The sequence below is a fragment of the Haliaeetus albicilla genome, chromosome 17 (genome assembly GCF_947461875.1).
Source record: "Haliaeetus albicilla chromosome 17, bHalAlb1.1, whole genome shotgun sequence".
Lineage (NCBI taxonomy): Eukaryota > Metazoa > Chordata > Aves > Accipitriformes > Accipitridae > Haliaeetus > Haliaeetus albicilla.
The window spans coordinates 1,585,693-1,603,168 of record NC_091499.1 but is presented as its reverse complement, the minus strand read 5'-3'; the positions used below and the strand labels follow the sequence as shown (position 1 = coordinate 1,603,168).

General features: G+C 37.4%; 1 protein-coding gene across 1 annotated transcript in view; it reads left to right on the top strand.

Annotated features, from left to right (window-relative positions):
• EYS (eyes shut homolog) overlaps window positions 1-17,476 on the top strand; it is a 938,397-nt gene that overhangs the window by 827,661 nt on the left and 93,260 nt on the right. Inside the window, exons 40-41 of the mRNA XM_069804576.1 lie at window positions 2,514-2,622; window positions 6,115-6,335. Coding sequence (XP_069660677.1) covers window positions 2,514-2,622; window positions 6,115-6,335 — 330 coding nt within the window. The remainder of the gene's footprint in view (window positions 1-2,513; window positions 2,623-6,114; window positions 6,336-17,476) is intronic.

Below are 17,476 nucleotides of genomic sequence, written 5' to 3'. Positions count from 1 at the left end.
AAGCATCAAGGAGAGGTTATGAGTTGGTTTTCCCTAAGAGAATCCTAAACAAGCTCATTTTCTTTTACCTGAGAAAGTTATCTTTATACACTGTGATATACCTGGACAATTCCCAGCAGCTGAATTATGAGTAGGAATAATAAATAGAATTCAAAGTATAGTTTATATATCAAGAATTGGTTCGAAATCACAGTAGATGGAAGTACTTTCTCCAAAATTGTCCTTATTCCAAGTATCTAAAAACGATATCACAAAACTATCTGTCAATATAGCCATTATTCATTAAGGAGGAACTTCTGTTTACTCACTTTTTATAATGAAATTGTGAAAATTAGCTGATCTTCAGAACAGCAGGCATTGCTTCTGGCTCCCTACATTAAAAATCAAAAAGTTATGCTAACTTTAGACTACATGAGAAGGAACTTACCTTAAAATATACTTAAAAACAATATGATTTTTTTAAAATCTAAAATAAGAAACAAAAATGAACATTCTTCAAACTCATTTGAATAGTCTAAGGGTCTAGATCCCATTTCAAAAGGTGATAATAGAAGATGCCATTCAAATAGCTCAGTCTTTTAAAAAAATTTTAAAACATTGTTGTTCCTGGTTCAAAAATAAGAAAAGTGTTGCATACTTACAAAGGTGAAATAGTTTAGCACATTTCAACCCCATGCAGCAGAGCACAGTGAAGTCAATGAGTTAGTGTTGACTGAATTAGCTCTGGAATCAGAAGCAACATAACCATTGGAAAAGTAGGATTTATTAATAGTGCATCACCTGCTGATACAGATATACTGCCTATGAGACTTGTGTTAGTAGACGCACTGGGTTTTTGCTGCTCACTCAGAATCACTGCACTGCACTGAATGTTATAAATATTCATCGGGGGCCTAATGCTGTATCCATTCATGTCAATACAATGTTCCCAGTAACTTCAGAGGTGAGAACTGAGACTCTAAATTTCATACTGAATCTACAGACAGGAGGATAAAGTAGTAAGACTGTAGATACAAGAGTAGAAAAGCAAAGCTCAAGGTATAACATGCAATGAATCATACCATGGCAGCTGCACACAACCAGGTGGTGGTATATGAAAAGGTAGGCATTTGAGAGCATGGTAGGGACATCTATTCCAACACAAAATAGTTTACAAGATTCCTGTCATTGTCCTTTAGCATTTGTTCAACTAAAAAAATAGAAAAATTGGCAGTCCATATAAATGTATAATTTTTGTCATAGAATCTCGTGTAAAATCTGTTGTGTAACATTTGTGAATGTCGTGGTTTAACCCCAGGCAGCAACTCAGCACCACGCAGCCACTCACTTACTCCCCCCCACAACCAGTGGGATGGGGGAGAGAATTGGGAAAAGAAGCAAAACCCGTGGGTTGAGATAAGAATGGTTTAATAGAGCAGAAAAGAAGAAACTAATAATGATAATGATAACACTAATAAAATGACAACAGCAATAATAAAAGGACAGTGAAATATTACACAAAAATGTAACATTGTTCTTCTTCAAGGCCTTACTCTGGAAACCTAATTTTATGGATTTGACTGAGCAGAGTTTCATGTGCAGAGTGCATGCAGTCAGTAAACGTTAACATCCTTCCCAAAAGAAGGCCCATCACATTCTCTTTTAAAGCATGTGAAAATTGAAACTGAGGCAAAGTGGAATTGGGAAGCACTTCTACAGAAATAGCAGAACTCACTTTAAAGAGTCTATCAACTACTGTTCTCCTATTCTGCCATTGTTGCAATAATGTTTATGTAAATGTCCTTTCTAAATACAAAGCCAGTATATTTGAATATCACCTTGTTGGATTGAATTTTTATTGCTGGTAATATTAAGAACATTTCATCAAATCTCATCCTAGAAAGAACCTGAAGAATTCTCAGTATTTTATTGAAAGTTCACTGATATTTACTTTACAAATCCCCTTAACCTTATATTCTTCTTTATCTCTGAAGCTCAGTACCAGAGTTTACATTAACGGCATGCTTCCCAAGTAGCAATAACTATATCACAGTGTAATCTTGCTGCTCAGAGGTATGCAGCCTTTCATTTCTTATTCCATTTCTGTTTCCCCTGTAGGGCAGGAAAAGGAAATTCCCACCTAGGGAGTTCAGCATCATTCAACATTGATGTTACTTGTCCAACAATCCTCTGTACTAGGGAGACCGTATGTCAGCCACAGTTAGCACTTACAATTTATCAATACCCACCTACGCATGTAAAGATCTCTTTCTTCTTTGTCTCTATATACATTTCAAACACTAGAGTGCAGAACAGTAGGAAAGTAAAGAGAAGAGGGACATTAGTAGAAGAAACTTACATCTTTTGTCTGCTGGGTAGTCCAGGTAGCCATGAAACTGAACTTATCAGTGTCCAAAGACTGTCATCCTTTCTGGAGGCAGAAGCGTCTTTTTCACCTTGCCTTTGCTGTGTGAGGTTGGAATACTCCGCTGTCAACAGCATAAACAGTAATGAGGTCTTCTGTTTCCTTCCAGCTATGTGTTGCCTGTGAGCGGTCCTGAAGGTTACTGCATGATTGAAATGGCTGCAGATGGAAATCCTCCTGTACAGCACAGACTTTCTCTCTCATATCGAGCATCTCAGGTGAGTCTGCAAAACATCAAAAAATAGCTATTTGCTTTGAACATTCATCAGTGTACACACTTCAGTTATTCTCAAAGGAGAATAGGCATTCTAACTTTTTCTAAAGGAGGAAATGTAATTCCTCCTCAGACATCATTATCTGTACTTAATTTCTCTTTAATATGTCTTTTCACGTCAAGTATCCACAGTATTTCCATTAATTTCTTCAGTTTACCTGACTCTGAAACTTCTATTTCAACTGCCTCAAGTCCATGGAAAGGACACTGGTACTGCAGGAGGGAAAATAATGTATTAGCAATATCATTTAACTAGGCCATGGTGTTAACAATTCAGATATTGTTAAGCAGTAATTCTTGCTACTTTTTTTTGCAAGCCACACTGGAGGGTGGTTGTGAATCATCAGTGACTTAACCTGGTGTCAGTATTGTTGCTAGGACTTCACTTCTGAATAGTATTGTAAAAATGACTGTCTCCATTTTGAAACTGGTATCAGAAAACTCATTCTAAAAGGGCAATAGGCCAGCTTTTCCAGATCTCGAATTTTTGTTACTGTCTCCATGTTATCGCCTCTCTTTGTTATGCATTCTCTCATCAGAAGATTATTTCTGCATTATACATTCTAAATGTTTTTAGGCTTGAAAATTTGAACTGTGATTGACAGCTCACTTTTTAAGTTTGTTCACTAGAAGGCAGGACAGTTAGCTGTAGAGATGCTAACGATGATGTGCATCTCCCAGTATGCACTGCCAGTTAGGAATGGAATTTCTTCCCTGTTTCTTCCCTGAGTCAGTATCTAGCTGTTTGTTCAGCCCGATATAAAGAATTAACTTGTATTAGATATTGCTATTAGCCCAATCAGCTGTCTGTTCATAGCTTCCAGACGATCAATCTGACATTCTGCTGCAGAAGGTTCCTTCATCTCTCCCTTTAAGTTTCAGGTTCATAACTCTGGCAGAATGTAAAGCTAACACTATGGGCAGCTTCTGCATAGAGAATCTGGGGAAAAAACTTAGCCATCAGTACCTAACTACCTAGAGAAGCCAGCAATACCTTACTCATAGAAAAACTTCCAGGTAGCCACCTTTGATGTCATGCACCCAGATCATCAGAATTTTTCTGCCCCTAATCAGGATATTTTTTTGGTTCCTAAGAAAGTCCACAACTCTCCTCTATTTCTTTTTGTGGTGGTCCACAGTTAGGTTTCAGTTCGTATCATGAGTGGGTTTTGAAGTGAATCTTCCGATCATCCCACTTTCATTAATGTTGCAGAGCAATCCTGGAGCATGCCGGCTGAATTGTTTTAAGGTGAAACAGTACAAAAGATGCTGTCTATAAGTGCACTTGATGTGCTGTAACCACTAATCGGTATTTCATGGCACCAAATTATACTTAATCCAGAATAACCCCTTGCATGGTACCTAGTATGAATGTCGTATCCTCATGACTAACTAGTACACTTTACCGATCTGCTCCTAATCTTCCAGAGCCCCTATTTTCTTTACAAAGTACACAAGCAAAGAAAGAAAGAAAAAAAAAATTCTTATCTCTAGGAGGACTAACGAATTTCTTCCCATTACTGGCCAAGCTAATCCTTTTTACCACTCAGGCTCCAAGTGAAGAAGGACATTTTCAAATTAGTATTTGAAAAGTTAAGCACGAGTATTACAGAAGTTAACATAATGTTAATGTAATGTTCTATTAAGCCTGTTAATGTTATTAACAAGACTTACAGGAATTCTTCTTGTGTGCTTCCTTAAAATACATTCTGGTTAAGCCAGTTAAATTCAAAACAGGACCTTTACAGAAAGAAATGTGTATTATGGTGTACTGGCATGAGTTTGAGCATCTAACATATTATGATAAAATCCATTGATGCGAGAAACTGAGAAGAGCCTACTGAAGTTGTTCTGTGGTACACTGGATCTGCCCCCAAGGTCAGTGCTTCTATAAAATAAGCCCAATAATAAAAAGATTGTACTGCAAGAGGAGTGTTAAAAACACTTCTCTTAATCATAGACACTTTACATTCCAGTCCAATGCTTTGCTTAATTCTTGTAACAGGTTCACAAGCAGAGAGAAAATGTCTGTCTGCAAACACTACTTACAAATCTTGTCTGTAACTGCGCTGGTTTATAGCTTTGTTTGAAAGGGGATAAAGTCAAGTGATATGAAATGAATTCGACAATTGCTGAGCCAATGTCTTTGAATTCCTTCCACGTGAAAAATCTGATTTAATTTTATCCAGGCTCTAAAGGAAGTAGAGTTTTTTTTCTTTCCTTTCTAAATGAAAGACACTGTAAGTAGAGGAATATCTGGCAGTATTCATGTTCATGGTATCTCCAAATTTCACTTGAAATTGTCAGCAACATAGCTCCAGGACTGATAAAAAGCAATGCAGGAAACAGCAAAGCAGAATCATACAGATGTGCGAATTCCAGATAAATCAATGTGATGTTTTCCTCTTGTTCTTAGTTCTTCACAGTTGATGTCTGAATATGATAGTGAAGGGCCCCTTCGCTATAAATTATCTCCTCACATGTTTTACACATGCTGTGATATATTTTTTATTCCATTGGTTTATTGCTACTTGACTTGAATTGGCTAGGTTTCACCCTCTTTCTGGATTGATAGTATCATATAAATAAATGCATCACAGTGTGATACACTTACAAAAAAATTATGATTTTTTTCAATTCTTAGTGACAGGCATTTAGCAAAGGAAACTCCTTGTCAGAACGCCAGAAAGTCAGGCATCACCTTGAGGAATGGAATTCACAGGGCTAAACGAGTCACAGATCCTTCACATGTGATGGTCAACGGTTTGACTCCGAGGTCAGCTAACACGGGAAATACCATACTGAGCGCTAACATGGTTCAGTCAGTCCCAGTATAAAATAATTGTGGGTGTTTCTTTGGCACCTTTATAAGGATGTTATAGGCATTTGTGGCTCTAGAATTTACTACCTAAAACTTTCCCTTTTTCCCTGGGCTTCAGTATAGAGGTCTGTTTTCTGTCATTCCTCCAAAAGAAGTAAAATCTTTTTTCTGTATTCCCCTTATCTTGGGGTCCTGTAGGTCCTAGATCCTAAAGAAAAGCTTTATCTTCAAGTCTACAGCTTCTCCTGTGCTCCTGCACCAACCCTCAGCCATGAATGTAAAACTCATAGTCCAGAATGAGAGAAGCAATGAGAAAACCTTACCGTGTTCATTGCGGTTAAGGCTGGAAATTTCCAGTTTGTGTTCCATAGGATGTATGTTTTCTTACACGTTTGAAGATATGCAAACACATTAAACCACTCTCTTTGTATGGATAAATTTTTTTTTAAAAAAGAGAACCACATTTAAAAAAAAAATCCCTTCAGCAAGTGTCATAGTTTTTGGCCAGCTTCAAGTAATGGCTATTTCCTTTGTCTCTAATTATTATTCATTCCTTGCTTATAGTAACATCACAAATCACATTCTTTTCTGATGAGTCTCTTCTTGTTTCTGCAGATCACCTTTGGATCAATCTTCCTTGGAAATGTTCCTGTTCATGAAGAGGTACATCAATGTGCTGGGCACATACGTGGCTATAAAGGATGCATTAGGGATTTTCAAGTTAACAACAAAGAGTTGTTCATCACAGATGAGGCTCTTGGAGGGAGGAATGTTGAGAACTGCAATGTTCCAATATGTGATTATCATCCATGTCACAATGGTGGAACCTGCACTAGGTAAGAGTTGCCTCTTTAATCGTTTTATCGTCTGTTTACACTTCATGGCTGGTAGGTTCATCCTTAATGAGAAATTACTATAATTTTCTGTGTAATAAGTAATCACCAATCTTTTGTCCTGATAATATTAAATAGAAAATGTGACATCTTCATGCCTAACCAGAGAGATTTTATACCTTTCTTGCTTACATGAAAAAAGTTATAAAATTTAATTACATTGCCCACACAGCATGCACGTTGGGTTGCTGCCAGAATTCCTTTGTGATCAACTAGATCAGTTCCACTACAAGGCTCAGTGACTAAATCAGACTCTTCGTATAGATAGTTTGGACAGTAACGCATAAGATCGCATTCTTCTGTTTAACAACTCTGTATCTTACTAGGCCTTGTGCCCCCCCCCATTTTCATGGTGTGCTGCTGGGTACACAGCATAGGCCTTCATCATCGTGCTATGAAAAGAGTAACAAGTAAGTCAGCACCTTCAGCATGTGTGAAGAAGTATTGTCAGAGAACCTTTGCAAGTGAAAGTGCATCATGCTGAAAGAGGAAATGGGGTCCAAAAGAGACATGAGCTAAAAGCACGGAGAATGATGGTTCAGTTGAATGATGCTTCGATTGGAGCACAGTAACTTTTTAAGCCACCGTAGCTTGCTCATTGTCTAAGGCACTCAGCATTTAGGAACTACATTTCTGTTTAAAATTAATAGAATTTATGAAGTAGCTGCCATGTGTATTTTAAAAATTGTACTTCAGCTTCAGGACAAATGCTGAACAGGACATAGTCTAAAGTTCTTTTAAAGCTCTGGACCATGGTGTGTTTCTTAGGTTGAGAAGACCTTGAATCAAAGTTTTGAGGTGCTTTTCTGCCTCTCTTGATTGATGTGAGCACACAAAGAACACCAAACAGGTTTTTGATCTCTAGGTCTTGTTTGACTAGAGCACAAGTGAAAGCAAGGCACATTTATGAAAACATACACAATTTGCCTACCAGACTGATGAAACTGAGTGTGTACTTGGGAGTAATGAGTCTGGTTTTCCTCTGTTGTTCCTTTCTATATCTCTGTCATTCTACTGATTGGCCTGTCATCTACCATTATGGAATACTGTTTCATTTAAAGCTTGGGTCCTGAATAATTCATGACCATTGGATTTGTTTGCTGCCTTTCTGCTTTCCAACTGCTGGCCTCGGCCCTTTTCAGAAACACTTTTGTTCTGAAATGGGTCACTGCTCTTCTGTCCAGAGGAGTCATGGAAGACTGTGCATGTGCAAACCAGGGATAAGCAGCTCTATAGAACCATGATCTTCATGATTTTCTACAGCAGCCAACTGATTTTCAGGGATTACCTCCTCCAAGCCCAAGAATGATCCATTCCAATGAGCAGGAAATCAAGTGGCAGGAAGCCTGCATGGATTAACAAGATGCTCCTGATAAAACTCAAACATCAAAAGGAAGCATACGAGAGGCAGAAGCATGGCCAGGTGACCTGGGGGGGAATATAGAGAAAATATCCAAATACACAGATATGGGGTTAGGAAAGCCAAAGTCTATCTGGAGATTAATCTGGCAGGGGACACACAGGGCAAAACCAAATGCTCTACAAGTACATCAGCAGCAAAAGGAAGATGGGAAAATGTGGGCTTGCTGCTGAATAGGGCGGGTGTTCTGGTGACAAAGGATCCAGAAAAGACTGAAGTACTCAGTGCTTTCTTTGCCTCAGTCTTTATTGATAAAACCTGCATTCAGGAATCCTATTCCTCTCAGACCTGTAGGAGAAAGTCTGGAGCAAGGAAGAGTTACACTTGGTGGAGGAGGATCCGATTAGGGAACATTTGAACCAACTGGGCATGTATAAATCAACTGGACCTGATGGGATTCACACATGAGTGCTGAGGAAGCTATCTGATGCCATAGCAAGGTCATTTCTGATAATCTCTGAAAGATCAAGGTGGTAGGGAGAGATTCCTGAGGACTAGAAGACTACCTTCAGGATGGGCATGAAGGAGGATCTGAGGAACTACAGAATGGTTAGCCTCACCTTGATCTGTGGGAAGTGGAGGAGCAACGTCCCTGGGTTATCAGCACTGTTTTCAGCACAAATCCAAACCACAGCCCTATACCAGCTACTGGGAAGAAAATTAAGTCTATCCCAGCCAAAACCAGAACAACAGGACAAAAGCTGTTCTGTTTCAAGAGTATTTAAACATATGCTGTATCAGATGAGTGGTTCAGTACAAATGTAAATTACTAATTCTTTACATAATCATTATTTTATTAGTTTTTAAAAACAAAGTACTCTGTTTCCTATGTAAATGCTCTGTTGCTTTTAGAAGCACTTCTGCAAGTTCACTAGCTCTTTTATTGCACTTTAAATCCATGCTAATGTAGAATTCCAGAAGCTGGTTAATTTCAGAGAAAAAAAATGACAACTATTCAGTAAATTTAGGGTTTGAGTGTCATATAGTTCTATGACTAATTTTGTGAATTCAAAGCATGGAAAGATTAACTTAGGAAGCTCTTAATATTCTGTGTGGCCCTCTGATCATATGAGCCAGATGTTGCAAACCAAGCTTAGTCTTAATTAAGAAGACACATCTGTGAGGGGGAAATAAACTCATGAAATTACTTCACCAATGATTTGACAATTATGTCAGCCACTACACTAGTAGTAGTTAATACATTTGTTTTAAATTGTATAAAGACTTGAGAATATATAAACATAGACAAGCTTAGCTTTCATAGTGTGGAGTACAATCTCAAAGTTAATTGCTCCCACAAACAATCATGTTTCTAGTGTCTCAAACTATTCTCACAGTGATTATTCTTACTGTTGTTGTTCCCCATGTATTGGTGCAGCAGATGGGTTCATTAATGTTGATCAATTAACCAAGACTGAAAAATCAAACTCAATTAGCAATAAATTTCAATAGAGAGACACTTATCTTCAGATTTCAACCGCCATGAATGCTATAATCACCAAAAATACACAAGGAATGTAATTTTTCAATTTCCATCCCCTGATAATGTAAGAAATCCCTTCCTAGATATGTAGGTCCCATTTGGACGGTACCTTTTCAGCTATAAATAGGAAAAGCCATATTTTAAATCATATTTCAGAAACTGTCTGTTTTCTGCATGCTGGGGCATCACGCAATTCTTCTTAAGCCTTAAAGAACTGATGACCAAATGAAAAACTCCTTCTAAACTGTTTCCTAAAGTTCATCTGATGAGGTTTTGAGTGCCTTTTTTTTTAAGTTATAAAATGAGTTCTAGGTTAGCTTTCTTGTAAATTAAAGGAAATTTTATAGTTGGACTTGGTTAAGTGATAGAATTCCATATGTTACAGATACTAAGGAGACCAGGTGAAATGACTTAACAAATTTTGTGGTCTCTTTTTAGTATATCTTCTCAATATTAATTAAAATAAACAGTAGAAAAACTCATTATGAATATGACTTTTTTTTTTTTTTTTAAAAAAGGAGGAGATCAAACTGTAGACTTTGGAGACACTAAAATGTTCTTTCCAACTTTTTTTACATCTTATTTTCCATTTCAAAGGGTAGTCGTGGTGAACCTTTCCCAGAACATATGCCAGAAATACTTCTTGTGCTTCCTTGTGCTCCTAAGCCAAAAATGCATGTTATGTCAGGTTTTGGCTGAAGGTGTTCATCTAAGGATAGGCTTTTATGCCCTTATTAATGCTTTTCTCATATTTCTAGCACAGAGCTGCAGTTTGCTTATAGCTCGCAAAACTGATTTGTTTTTTTATTTGAACTAGAGATAAAATTGTTACACGAGAATAGCTAAGTGCCCATTTTCAAACCAAGGAGCACTGAAGCACCTCCCAAAACTGCTAACAACATTGCAGGCCAAATTTTTAGAGTCGCTCATGGATTTCCTATCACTGCTTTAGATGTAGGTGTTTCTGGGTAAGAAGGGAACCAGCAAGTCAGAAATAGCAGAATTGATCATATATCAAGGATCTTTTTATAGATCTGTTTTATAGACTTAAGAGACTGATGCCAACATATTATCTAGAACATCCATTTGTTGGGTTTTTTACAAATCTAAACCCTAGTTAACTTCACTAAGATCCAAGTCCAGAATTAATGTTTTAAGTTCCACTGTATTCAACTCTTGCAGAAAGATAAAGCAAACAAAGGGATTAAATTTCATTTTAGTTGATTTGCAAAGGAAGAAGATTTCCAGGTGGGAGTTGTGTATTCTCAGACCTTTTCAGAATTTGCGTCATATGCACTTAGGTAATACTGATTTGTATGAAGAAGATAACCTGCTTCCTTTTAAAGGGCTGGGTTTGGGACAGATCTGTCAGTACTTTACATGTTTCACAACTCCAGAAACTGCTGGTATTATTATTCTGATTCATGCTTACACACACCATTATTTAGGAAGACTAGTTTGGGGACTTGAATTTTTTGGATCCTGTACATTTAATGAGAATAGGTAGCTAGTTTAGCTGGAGTTTGATACTTACGAAAGAGATTCACATTTGGATATCCATTGGGTTTTGTAATGCTTACTTCAAATTGGGCTTTGGTGAAGAAAAGAATTCATTTAAATTTATTTCCAAATTGTTTCCTTTTTCTGGCAGAGGGATTGTTCATTGTTTCAGGTTCCACATGATCTTAGGGAAAAATAAAGCCATTCTTACTAAAAAAATCTTTCACGTTGTTTTGGAGGACCATGAAAGATAATGCCATTGACCTTCTCAGATTGACCAAAATCCTGTTGGACATGCATTTGTTACATCATATTTTCACAGGAAAGTCACGTAAGCAAAAAAGAAAATTTCATCTCCAATTTTCCTAACACTAGGTATTAATGGACAAAGAATTCATTTACCCAGGTTGACCTTTCTGGTAAAAGGAATTGCATTTGGCTTAAGCTGTATGTAAAAACTGTGCCCACTTTTTTCTGAACTAAATCTGCATTTCTCCCACCTTAGTTTTCTTTAAAACGAAAACAGAAAACTGAAGTTTTATCCCCAGCTTCTTGCCCTTGATGTTTAGATAGTAAATTGCTCTAATCCACATTAGTGTTAGGATATCTATTTCAAGACAGAATTAATTGAACTAGGTGGGTCTCGCTCTTAGAATCAGAAACAGATTCCCATTTTATCGAACTTTATTTTTTAGGCATTATATTCCTCAGATTACAGTAGTATGGAGAAGAGATTTGACAAAGAAATCAAAGCTGTGTTCCATTAAGCTGGCAGTGTTAAGAGCTGATGTTTTAGATTTTAGACAAAACATCTGTAGCCCCCCAGGAAACTGTGTAATGATAATCTATGAGGAAATAGCAAAATACAAACTTATAAATATTATTGGATATACTAGTATTCGACTTGTTCTTTTTAATTAAGCATTTAAAATATGCAGCTTCTTTACTAATGGTTAAAATGTGGTACACTCTTCAGAATTTGTTTGCTTCAGAACACCATTTTATAAGAGAAGTATTATTGAAATAACAAATTCTGGCAACTGAACAACAATCCAAGCAAACAAGCTAGAAAAAGTGATGCTCAAAGAGTAAACCTTTCTCTGTTTTTAATTTAGGCAGTATAGCGGTGGTTCTACTAAAAATGTCTGTGAAAATTGAGGTTTTTGTTTTCAGATCCGCAGATTTAGTATTCGATTAGTGTGAAAAGTAACACACTGAAAACAGAGCATGCAGGAAAATCAAGGATCCAAATATAAATAGGACTTCAAATTCCTGACTGTTTAGATCATGTGCAAGCTGTGCACAAAATTTGTTAATTGTGATGTTTATACATCATCTCAATTCAATTGTACTTAAATCAGAGAAGCTGCCATGGCTAAAATTTTAGTGTGGGTATTGAAATACCAGTAAGTGCCATTTTAATACCAGTCATCTTAGAATGTTTTGTCTCAATTCCCAGAAATACTATGTAACATTATTTTCGAAAATTACAGCACAACCAAATCAGCATTTCTGATAGCTTTGATTCCAGAAGGGGTATCTTATTTGGAGTAGCTTTAAAACACAACATATCAGCAGTACGAATTGAATACTGTCTTTTTCCAAGGCCACTGAGAAGTTGAAGTGTATATAGAAAGACTGAAAGCACTGTTCATACACATTTGTCCAGCTGGAGAAATAGTGCACGGATTCTTAATAAGAGTTTCACTCCACTATAAATCCTGACAAATAGTATAGCTGGTACTGTTTGTTATAAGTTGTATCACATGTAGTGTGTGTATGAAAAATGATAAATGTGCCATATTCTTTGTACTAATGGTTTTCCAAAATTCCACAGAGATAATCCTTTCAGTGAAATGTGTAAGTTTTCCGTAGGGACCCATTATATGCTCTAGCTGTTTACTGTAAGTTACCACAATAAAATTACAAGACTGGTACTGCAGAAGATGAATAATGCACTATCTGTAATATACATTAGAACATTTATTCCTTTGCTGCTAACCTAACATATACACCTACCTACTAGTGATAGATTTCTACACTTCAAGCAATGAAAATTACATAAGGGAGAAAAAAATTATTAAATTTCAGTCCTGATTGGTGTGGTTGACTGGAGATTGAATGGGTGAGAATATCATTGTTCTGAATCCCTGTTTTGGGGAGCTTATCATTGAAAGGAACAGTGAAGTTTATCTGAGGTCACATAACAGAACAGATTTTGATTATGGTTTAGAGAAGCCTTCTTCACCTTTGGTATCTTGCTGAATTCGAGAACATGCTTAATATTCAAACAGAATTTGGGAAGCCTGGATATGAGGTATCATCTTGATACAGAAGGTTACCGTGTCACCAAATTTGTTTTCATTACTTTATTTCTTTCTCAGTAACAGCATTTATTTAAGTTTTCTTTTTAGAAAGATAGGAAACAGGATTTTTTTTACCCTTTTTTTTTTGGATTTAGTAAAACGAGCCAACTTTGTGATCATGTGTACAGATAAATACAAAGAGTGGTACCCACATAGTCATGGGAATTTCGTGCTGTGTGTGCATGCATATAATGCATTTAGATTAGGCTTCTTTTAGCTAGCCAAACCTAGAAAGCCAGAAATAGAGGAGGCGTTCTACCTGTACCCAGAGTATCCGCAGGTGTCCAGCTGACTATTCAAAGGTGAAGGTAACCTCACTAGTCCCTGACTTTTTTCTCACTGCCCATTGTCATGTGCCAATACATGCAGTGCTTGTACAGTCTTCCCCACAACTGGCTCCAGTTATTTCAGATTAAATACCAATCTCACATGTTGTAAAGGAGGGAATGGGGTTTTTTTACTAGGGAAGACCTATTGAAGTTGTGTGGTACTCTTAAGTGAAGGGGAGCATAGAAGATCAATATGTTATTCATAAAGAATCCAGAGATTTAGGAATTATCCTGTGTCTTGCTAGAGAATTAATGTATCCCTTTTCAAAAAAGACTGTCTTGAACACAAACATGTATGAAGCAACTGCTCTTGAAGACTGATTCTCTGTGACCTGTAGTATCTTAGGAGACAGGAAGATAAAAGGACCCTAGAACCACAAAGATCCATTTGTCCTTCACCAGGCCCTTCCTCGGGTTACCTCAAATCATAGGAGAAGAGGTCAGCACAAGGCCTAATATGGGTCCATTGGCGTCTTCCGTAATCTGTGGAGCAATCTAGCATTGCTGTGGACTAGTTGTGGAACAATCGAAATTATTTCACGGCAGCACCTTGAAAGCTGATGTCATTATTTTCAGTAATAGTCGTCTATTGTCTACCTCATTTATTTATTATTCAGTATCAATACTGTTCAATTACGTATCTAAGTACTGTATTACTAAATAAAAAGCCCTGCATAGCTTTAAAAGGCTTAATGTTTCCTTTAGGGACATAGTATTCCTTTTAATAGTCATGTTTGTATTATTACCAGACTTATTAGTCACACCCAGTTGAAGTACGCTCTTTGTGTGCTTGTAAGAGTACAGCTGGTATTGCCTCTTCTCTGCTTCAAAATCTGATAGTGCTTAGGAGTTATGAGTTAGAGCATCAGGGGAGTCAAGGTATGATTTGTGTTACTCCACCAGGCATGAGGGTTCAGTGAGGGGTGCTGTGTTCTCTCGTATTTAGGTCACCTTCTCAGCATGCCCATCAATTTAGCCTTATCGTGTGCTTTGGAAAATTCATCTGGCTTGGAGGTCAGCATGTGCACTAGATTTCTTCTGACATTGCCTCGGTAAGGAGTTTTACAGACGGCTAAAAAGACATTTCATTGCTCTGAAGAGAAGCTACATAGAAGACTGACCATGCTGGGTCTTCTTATCATCTTCTAATGTGGTTGTGACAGTTGAAGTGGGCTGTATGGAATAGTGATACGAGTTTTTGGACATCCTCTCATTTCTGTACCTGGACCACTCCAATAATACATTAACATATAAAGTACTTTAACGGATACTTTACTTTGGTGTGTACACAAAAGAATACAGAAGTGCTAGCAGTTTTTCACATTCTGGAATAGGTTTCACTGTCTGAATAGGTTGTAATAGAAATGAGATCCAAGTTCTGGAAAAGTCCAGTGGGAGGGAGTACCTCAGGAAGCCCCCAAGGTGAAATGTCCCAGACAGAAACCAGTTACTCAGCATCAGGAGTGTTGTTTTAAACAGTTATTGAAACTGCCAGTTATAAGGGCTCCTCCGTGCAGCACTGTTATTTACGTTAGAGATCTCTCTCCACCTTCCCCTGCAAATTTTCTCAAGATTACAGAGGGGCATGTAAGCCTTCCGTTGCAGAACCTCTGGGTATGACATCTCTTTTCTGTCTCCAAACAGCCTTTGAAGCTGCTAATAGGATGTGAAGTTTCATAACTTAGTTGCCATGTCATCATCTTTGCTGCAGTTACCAGGAATTAGTGAAGTGTGAGCTAAATATCTGTGTGGGAACACAGATACAAACACATGTGTATGTGTATGCACACAAACAATTTAATTATATGGTGGCTATAGTTGAGCTGTATGTATTGTTCCTTTGTTCATAATTGTCTTCTCTTCATTACACTGTGGAGTTTTATAATATATTGTTGGTGAGGGTTTGTATCTCCCCCGAGTAGTAAAGATGAGGACAACGAGAATATAGGTAAAATCCCCAACAGACACACGAACTGGAGTACAATGGGAGTGAATACTAGTAATGAAATACAAATGAACAGTGTTTGTTCAAGATGCACGATTGTTATCCTGTAAATAACCATTTTTTTCAGTTTTTCTTGATGACAGTCTTATCTCTGCAACTATTCACAACTTTAATTTAATTTATTTTCTTCAGAATTATTCAGATCAGGGGTCTGGAAAAGCCAAAGAAAAGTCACTGTAAAATACACAGAAATATGCTAAAAACTGGTATGACATCAATAACAGAGATGTCCAACCTAAAAAAATTCTTAACAACAAGGGGGTTTGAGTTACAAACAGTTAGCATTTTGAACACAAATCGTCAAGTAAAACACGAAGACTGCTACTATCTGTAGGCTGAAGAATATCCAGGAATTACTCTTTTTGTAGTAGGATATAATATGATGGTATAGCATCATTATATTTCAGTTGTCACTCACCCAATTATTTATTCACTTTTCCATTCTGTAAACCATTTTCAGAAACGGTGCAGTAGATTTCTAGGCTGGAAGCGAAGCACGGTGGTTCATTAACCCAGATTTAAGTTCTTTCCTGGATACCTTCAGGGATTAATTATGGACTTCACATCTTACCAAAATATTCAGAGATTTATTTAAATCCCAAAATTCAAGCTAAGCTTGTTTTCATCATGTTATCATTTTATGTAATCCAGATTTTTTTCTTGGCATTCGTTAGTGTTCATGATATTGTTACATGGATCAGAGTTGCTACCAGGATAAATATACTAATGTAATGGAGAGAATAAGCTATTTAGAAAAATCTAGAGTAAATCGGACTTAAAACCATTTGGACTTAAGAACTATTAGCAAATAAATTGTGTATTGTAAAGGTGGATAACTTTTTTAACCTTTTTTTAGCTTTCCCCAAGCAGATATCATGGGGAAGTTAAGGTGAAAGTTTGCCAAAGGGTTGGAATCTCCCCTTCTGCTCCCCTGGACACACAGTCTGTAAGGTGCTTTTACTCCAAATTATATGATAAACTTATAGCTGATAATTTCATGAAATTTCTTTTCCCTCAGTTCATGCCTGATAACAACCCTATTCTCCTTTTACCCAAAAGACAGTATCCTAAAAAAATCTTCCTGGTGACTAATACCAAACCTGTCAATGAGGCAGAAGGTCTAAACGCCACCCCCCAGCCTGGAGACTACACTGAAACAGAGTTGTGACCCGTTTCCTTTTCTTGGTGCCTTCTCTCGGGTTCTCATTCTGCCAGGACGATTCTTACACCCTTGCCTTCCCCGGGGTGAAATTTGCCTACTTAAGATTCACTTAAGCCCTGGCAGCAGAGCTGAAGCGGGACGCAGGCTTTACACGGCCCCTTGGAAAACAGCTGCTTGATGTGTCACTGTTGCAGGGAGGATGGTGCAGGAATGCAACGTGTAAACGTGCATCTGGTTTCACAGTAAGTTGAATGTAGCCACTCACGTCTTAAAACTGATGCAGTCTTCGAGTATCCTCACTATTTTCCCTGCTTTGAAAAACTGTGAGATAGACAAACGGTATTTGTTTCGCTGTTGGCAGATACCTATTTAATTGTTAGGCATTGGAATACTTTGAGTGGACAAACTCAAGATTTTTTTAACACTGAAATCTAGCTTTAGTATGTATGCTTAAACTGCAGTGAAAAAGACAAAGCAATCAGAAGTTTATTTTATTTGCTTTACAAGTGTTGAGACTCAGCATCCAGGTTTATAATGTGATAGTTATGCCAGATCTAGATTCGAGGCTAAATTATAAAGTCGGTTTTCAGCCTCAGCAAATGCTCTCTGGGTCCTGCTGTGTTTTGCTTAATAGCAAGGACAAGTGGATTCCATCTGTAGGAGAGCATGTTTTGCATATGAACTACTGCAAGGCAAGAGCCAATACTGAGATGGAGCAGGATTCAATATCAGGACACTCGTTTTTATTTATGGACAGTTGCTTGTTTGTTATCAAGCAGGTCTTTAAAGCTGGGTTGATGATTTAGGAGCAGATGTGGG